The sequence below is a fragment of the Solanum dulcamara genome, chromosome 9, assembly GCF_947179165.1.
Source record: "Solanum dulcamara chromosome 9, daSolDulc1.2, whole genome shotgun sequence".
Classification (NCBI taxonomy): Eukaryota; Viridiplantae; Streptophyta; class Magnoliopsida; order Solanales; family Solanaceae; genus Solanum; species Solanum dulcamara.
This window is the reverse complement of record NC_077245.1, coordinates 69,809,303-69,817,479: the sequence shown is the minus strand read 5'-3', so window position 1 is coordinate 69,817,479 and position 8,177 is coordinate 69,809,303. Positions and strand designations below refer to the sequence as shown.

At 35.1% G+C, this 8,177-nt stretch overlaps 1 protein-coding gene across 1 annotated transcript; it reads right to left on the bottom strand.

The window, feature by feature from the left end:
* Positions 1-5,481: 5,481 nt before the first annotated feature.
* LOC129903761 (peroxidase 44-like) lies at positions 5,482-7,278 on the bottom strand. Its single transcript, XM_055979298.1, has 3 exons — positions 7,060-7,278; positions 5,795-6,682; positions 5,482-5,691 (listed from the first exon to the last, which is right to left on the bottom strand). Exons 1-3 carry the CDS (start codon positions 7,276-7,278, stop codon positions 5,482-5,484), a joined length of 1,317 nt encoding a protein of 438 aa, XP_055835273.1.
* Positions 7,279-8,177: the final 899 nt, after the last annotated feature.

Here is an 8,177-nt window from a genome sequence, read left to right as displayed (position 1 = left end):
TTTACGGGAAAGGTTATTAGGTGTTGAATTGATGCCTAGTCAATAATTAGTTAGCCTACTAACAGAAGTTAGTTAGGATAATCAGTCCTAGTATGCTATGCACGCAGTTAGCTGATTAACAAACTAATAGATTCAGTTAGTTAGTAGAGGATCAACAATGTGATTTCTTATTAGTCAAGTAATGATACTATATAAATAGAGTTTGTACAATGTATTTCAGCTCTTAATTTTACAATAATAAAAATATCTTCTCCTCCTTTCTTTTTTTCATTCATAGTAGTTAATTAGATAGCTTTTTAATGGTATCAGAGCAGCGATCGTTGTAGCATTTTCATCAAGTGATTATCATCATTAACAAGATCTAAGAAGCCATGGTGAATTCAGAAATCACACAAGAAGAAACTACACAAATCTCCTGAGATAGAGTACACTCGTCCTTTATTCCTACAGTCATCAGATACACCAGGAGCACTACTAATTGGTTTGATGCTGACAGGGCCAGAAAACTAAACACTATGGAGTAGGTCAATGGAGTTAGCTTTAATGGGAAAGAAAACATTAGGCCTAATCGATGGGAGCTGTCCATGAAGTTTATATAGAGGAGAATTTGCAAAATAATGGGATCTATGCAATGCACTTATTCTATCATGGATCAGTAGTGTAGTTGCACTAGAATTAATTTTGAGTATAGTACTTTCTTTGACTCCGAAGAAGGTATGAGATGAATTCAATGAGAGGTTTCACAAGTCTAATCTTACCAGAATCTATCAGCTATGGAGAGAAATTGCTATGCAAACACAAGGTACAGATTCAATTACTGTTTACTACTTAAAATTGAATATAGTACTTCCACTACTAGTTGTTTTCAATTGATTCATGTGGATATTTGGGGACCTTTCAAAGTTTCAACTTATGATGGGAAATTATATTTTTTCACAATTGTAGATGACTTTAGTAGATATACTTGGGTATGTCTAATTCAGTCTAAGTATGAGGTTATTGTTGTGTTGAAAGATTGCTTGTGTAGAGTCAAAACTCATTTTGATTTGAATGTTAAAATTCTGAGATCTGACAATGGCAAAGAATTCTTTAATTCTAGTTGTTTTGAATTATCTTCTTCCCTTGGTATTATTCATCAAAGTACTTGTCCATATACATCACAAAAAAATAGTATTGTGTAAAGAAAACATAGACACATTTTGGAGGTTGCAAAAGCAATGAAATTTTAGAGTGGGGTTCCATACAAATTCTGGGGTGACTGTGTGAAGACATCTGTGTATCTTATTAATAAGCTTCCAACAAGTGTTTTACACGAGAAGTCTCCTTTTGAAGTACTAAATGGCAAACCTGCAGTCTTTGATCATCTTAGAGTGTTTGGATGTCTTTGTTTTGCTAGCTTGCTTCCTAAGGAAAGTAAGTTTGATTCTAGAGTAAGGAAAACAGTGTTACTTGGATATGAGTAAACACAAAAAGGATATAAATTATATGATCTAGATGCTGGCACCTTTCTTGTTAGTAGAGATGTCAATTTTAGAGAAAACATCTTCCCTTTTAAAGGAGCAAAATAAGATATTGATGATATATTTTATCATCCTGTAGTTCCAGAATATGAGCAGGTTCTAACTCATATTACAGCAGATAAAATTACTTTAATGTCTTCCAATATTAATGAAGAAATGGTTAGCATAGATCCCCTACAATCTGCAACAGTTGAGGAAGAAGTACCAACAGGATCTGATGCAGGCAACACTACACTCCTTGAAGAATAACCTACTATACCTATGCAACCTGAGCAATCACAAGAAGTCAGAACTAGTAGAAGGACAACAAAACCTCCTATTTGTATGAAGGATTATGTAGTACTAAAGAAGACATCTGGTCAAGTTTCCTTATTTTCCATATCTAACTGCATCTCTTATTCTTCTCTATCGTATACCTATCAAGCATATTTAACTGCATTATCAACTTCTCTAGAACCCCAACCATTTCAGGAGGCATCTTAGGACAAGAAATGGATTGAAGCAATGGAATAGGAGATTCAAGCTTTGGAGGAAAATCACATATGAGACATATTTGATCTCCCAGAAAATAAGCAAGCTATAGGCTCTAAATGGGTGTATAAGATCAAGTACAAGTCCAATGGAGAAATAGAAAGATATAAAGCAAGGCTTGTGGCAAAGGGATACAATCAAAATGAAGTCCTAGACTTTCATTATACTTTCTTACCAGTGGCAAAAATGATTTCTATGCGAACAATCATAAGTTTAGCTACATCTAAGAACTGGTTTATCACTCCAATAGATGCTAGTAATGTATTTTTATAAGGGGATCTATATGAGGAAGTATCTATGAACCTCCCACAAAGGTTCTGCAGGAAAGAGACAGAAAAGTCTGCAAGCTAGTAAAACCTTATATGGGCTTAAATAAGCCTCTAGAAAGTGGAATATCAAGCTTATAGAGGCACTAGTGCATGCAGGGTATTCACAAAGTGCCTATGATCACTCATTGTTCACAAAGAAGGCAAATACGGATATAGCTATCATACTTGTGTATGTGGATGACCTTATGATTACAGGTAACACCACTGTACTAATTGAAGAAGCAAAGCAGACACTACACCAGCACTTCAAGGTTAAAGACTTGGGGGAATTGATATACTTTCTTGGCATTGAAGTCATGAGGTTAGGGAAGGGAATCCTTCTGAATCAGAGGAAGTATAGCTTGGAATTGATCTTAGAAATAAGACTCAATAGTGCTAAACCAGTCCTTACTCCCTTGGAGGCAAATCACAAGCTTACCACCGTGAGTTGTGATGTTCATGTGGGAACTAAAAATGATGATGAGTTGGAGGATGTACTCAGTTATCAAAAGCTTATTGGGAAGTTAATTTACTTCACCATCACTAGACCAACCATATGTTTTGCTGTGCAAGTGCGTAGTCAATTCATGCAAATACCAAAGCAATCACATTTAAAAGCTGATATGAGAGTAGTAAGATACCTCAAAGGCTCACCAGGCCTTGGTTTATTTTTTCCCTCCAATAAAGAACATTAGTTAACTGTCTATTGTGACTCTGATTGGGCTGCATTCCATAACACTAGAAGATCAGTTACTGGTTATGTTGTAAAGTTAGGGGGTTCTCTTTTATCTTGAAAGTCAAAGAAGCAACAAACAATCAGCAGAAGTTGAATAAAGAAGCATGGCAGTGTCAGTTGCTGAATTGACTTGGGTTTGTGGTCTACTAGAAGAACTAAATTGTCCTGTGCCTACTCCTATTGCCTTGTATTGTGACAACCAAGAAGCTATACAGATAGCTTCTAATCCCATCTTTCATGAGAGAACCAAGCACATCGAAATTGATTGCCACTTTGTTCGAGAGAAAGTTAAGAGTGGTCTAGCTCATCCTCAATTTATTCCTACAGGATGTCAATCTGCAGATGTGTTAGCAAAGAGTCTAGGTACTGCTCAACATCGATTGTTGATTTCCATGCTTGGTTTGTTTATTGTCTTTCACATACCAGCTTGAGGGGGGGGGGTGTTGAATTGATGCCTAGTCAACAGTTAGTTAGCAGCTAACAGAAGTTAGTTAGGATAATCAGTCCTAGTATGCTATGCACGCAGTTAGTTGGTTAACAAACTAACAGATTCAATTAGTTAGTTAGTAGAGAATCAACATTGTGATTTGTTATTAGTCAAGTAATGATACTCCATAAATAGAGCTTGTACAATGTAATTCAGCTCTTAGTTTTACAATAATGAAAATATCTTCTCCTCCTCTCTTCATCTTCATTCATAGTAGTTAGTTAGATAGATTTTTTCATTAGGGAATGGTCTAATAATTGGTTTAGTTGAATCAGATATACATATTGGGTCCGATAGAAGAATTATATTGGAGGAAAATTGTAATTGGGATAAAATATATCTACGTTCGACACAATATCTCATAGACCCCAACAACATATATCATTTCTTGAATATTCGTCCTCATTTGTACATCCCTGCAGTGTATTCACATTAATATGTAATTAATTGAAACCACACTTTGGATGCAATATAGGTACCATATGATTTTCCCCAAATTCATTTGTAGATATTGGTGGAATGTATAGAAGAATCAGTACATTTTGGATGCAGTAGGTACCATATGGTTTTCCAGCGAATTTGGATGCTATTTGGTTGGCTGAGTTTTTTCAATTCATTTTGCATTCAGTTATTTCATCTGGGATTTTTTCAACTATCACTATAAATATTCCCTAAGTATGATTTTAAGATAATTTTTGATCTAAGAAGAGCTAGTGGCCGTAGTAGAGGCAGAAGAACATTGATTTTATCTGTTCTTCTCTGTATTACGTATTTTTAGTTTTTCTTTTTTAATGATTGTATTTCCTCCATGTCTATGTGAACCTAAACTTCTCATTTTAGGGTTGTGGTTCTTAATTCATGATTGTTGTTATCCGAATATTATTTTCAATCGAGTTTTTCATTATAAGTTATTTACTTTTTTTTGATATTAATTATTTGATTTTTGGCCAATTATCAAATACTATTTGTGACTTGTTAGTTGGATTCGAAAGAGGAATTACAAGCGTAATAAGAGAAATTAGATCTTGTTCCTGAACCTCATAGGAAGGGGGAATCGTTTTGCTAAGGTGAATAGAATTATACCCTTTAATCTTGCTCAGTTGATACAAAAGAAATACATATGCACTTCATTATTAGCCGACGACCATAAAAATATAAACATTAAGAATAGTCAAGTAGTCTTAGAGTTATTGAAAAGATGCTCAGTAAGTAATATCAACCTACAACTAGTTAGTAACTCAGAAAATTAATAGGTGAATCAATCGAAGAATACGACATTGTTAGATAGCCCATAGCCCTAGATGGATTTCATTCATCGATAACATAAGATCTGCATTTATTTTCTTTTATTTTAAGTTAGTTGATAATTATATCTTTAGATTTTATTACTTGAATAAATAATTAACATTATTTATTTTAGTAAAATAGTTAATCACAAGTCCTAGACTTTTGTTGCTCTCCATGGAGCTTTTGGTCAAATAAGTTTCATGTTACAATAGTCGAACCCAAAATCCTATATTAATTGTAAGACTGCATATACTTGTATGTGCGTTTGGCCACATCAAGAATATTGAAGATGAGTTTTTAAAAGAAGAAAACGATATTATCATCCTTAAATTAATTAATGATAAAAGAAGAGAAAAAATGGATTATATAGTCCATATATAACACAAATATAAATAAGAAGCTGACATTCATTCACTCAGTGATACAAGTTCATACAACGTTAGGTTAATTCTCATGTTAACCATATTTCCCGCAATAATAATTTTTTTTTTTTTAAAAAAATTTGATTCTTTTTAATTCCTCTAGTAAAGAGGAATGACCAAAGATAATACTAATGATAAATCAAACAAAAAGTTACAAATATAATTAAGAAAGGACCTATTATGTGATCAATCAGTCGGGAGTTTCCGGCCTAATTATCAATATTCCAATGATGCACTTTGTTGGTAAGGTCACATGCACAAAGTTAATTGAGAAAACAATACACCGGCCGTTGACAACGGTGGAGGTGGAGGTAGAGGATTGAGCAAAGCTGAAGGTGAAAGGGGAGCTAGCCATGTTAAGCTTCTGGGCCAAACACAGGTAGCAATGATCTATCGGGAACTGGAGGAGGAGGAGGAGAAACTGAAACTGTCGATGGTAATGAAGGAGGAGGAGGAGAAAAAATTAAAACCTTCGGTGGAGGAGGAGGAGGAGGAACGGAAACTTTGGGTGGAGGAGGAGGAACGGAAACTTTGGGTGGTGGAGGAGGAGGACTTTTTAAGATCTTGGGAGGAGGAGGAGGAGGAATCTTTGTAATCTTAGGAGGAGGAGGAGGAGGACTCTTCATGATCTTGGGAGGAGGAGAAGGAGGAGGATTAAATGCTCTGCAATTTTTTCTGATTTCTCCTGATTTTCCCACAAGAACTTGAGTGTTACCCAACTTGATCAACGCATTTGCAAAAGCCTGTTGGAAGGCCCTTGGATTAGAAGCAAAATTAGAGACAATTCCAGCGGTTGATTTATCTGATGCAAGTAATTGATCAACTTTCAATATTCCTTTCTTCAACCTCAACTGTTTGTAGAAGGAGTTATCGACAACGAATGAAGTGTTTTGGTCCAAGAATACTGATGGATCACCCTTAGAGTTACATGTCTTTCTAAGAGTACTAAACAATTTGATATCCATGCTGCCATCCGCCCTTGATAGCCTATCACCCTGAATAAAACTACAATGTGTAATTCCCACTGTGTGGCCACCTAAAAGAGTCACCATTTCATTTATAGTAAACCCTTTACTTTTGAAAGATTGGAATGCTTGTGGCACGGTTAAACTAGGGCCTGGCAAGTTCACTTGTGATGGGTCTGACACTAATCCGTCGCGCCTACCTGTGGAGATGATGTAGCTCGGTCCTCCAGCTAATGCCACTGCATCTCGAGTGGCTAATGCAATGATGTCCGCACAGGAGACTGTCATAGAACATGTCGCCTCTAATTTACTTTTTATTTGATCAATCAACTCGTATCCTCGTACGGATCCATTTGCTCCTGCATCTTTTTCTGACTTTTTGTTCTTTGTGTTTTTGGAGTCTATCAGTATGGATGCATCGCAACCCTGAACAATACACATATAATATTATTTCAAATGACCATGATCTTGTCCAAATGTGATATATCTCAATGTGAAAGATACATTATATATTCAAGGTTGTCTCAACAAGATTAATTAGGGGACTAAAGCCAAACTTCATAAAGAAGCCTTAATTTTTTTTAGTTGACATATATAAATTGAATGACAATAACATACTCAGTATAATCTTACAAGTAAGTTGTGGAGAGATACGATATACGCAAATCTTATGAAAAACTATAATATAAAGTTAGAATAATTTTACTTAACTCAAATAATTAGTGACCTTATGGTCGAGCCGGATCCTGTATACATTTTAACTTTAAAAATTTATCAAATAATATACGTAATTAATTTCTCACCCTCACGAAGCAGTCATGAAAATACATCCGCAACAATGCCGCTGTGATAGAACGATCCTTTGAAAATTGGCTTCGCACCGTATCTCGAACTATGGTTTCTGCTGGTGGACATCTAGCTTTAGTATTGTAGAAACCAACTTGAAGTTGAGCAGAGACAATTGCTGCTAGGTGCAGACTAATGCACAAGAAAAACAACAATAATAATATCTTCTTGTCCATCACCCCCACCTAATATAATTAAGATCAGATTTAAGTTTTGATAATTGGCATAGAAGTCACAGCATTATGAAGGTATATATATATATTATTATATGGAGGGGAAAGGGAAATGATGTGTAGGCCACTAAGAGTTAGAGATTCTGAAGTCAAAGCATAAATAACTGGGATGCATGTCTGTGTTATAAAATACTACTAAGACTAGTTCTAACGAAAAGCACTAAGGTGTAAACACCTTCTGTCCGTAGACATTTATGACTTTTAATTTTGGTGAGTGTACAAATAGATACATGTGTGTTATGTGATATTCTGTGTGGAAATTTGTGTTCTATCTGACAACCTACATATATTATACCTAGGGACGGACCCATCTTATGTCAAGGGGTGTCGACTGATATTGCTTCGATATATACATACAACAACAACAACAATCCAGTGAAATCCCACAACGTGGGGTCTGAGGAGGGTAAAGTGCACGCAGACCTTATTCCTACCAAGGTAGGACGGCTGTTTCCGAGAGACCCTCGGCTCAAAAGAAGCATAAAAAGAGGTCAGATAAGTTCAAGAAGTACAAAGTGTTATGAGAAAACAAATAACGAAAGTGACACAAACAAAATAGAGTAATGAAAATACAGAGAGTAATAGAGTAATATATATCTAAAAAAATAAATTAGAATCTAAGTACAAATAATATTAATGACACTACTTGAACAAGTGAGCTTCCTTGGTCGTTGGTTTACTGTGGGGATGGAGCAGTCATTGAGCCCGTTTGGATGAGATTAAAAAAAATAACTTTTATGTATGAAGTGTTTTTAGAATTTTGAAGTGCTGAAAGTTATTTTTATAAATAAGCAGTTGAGTGTTTGGATAAAAGTGCTTAAATGAGGAAAATGATGTGAATT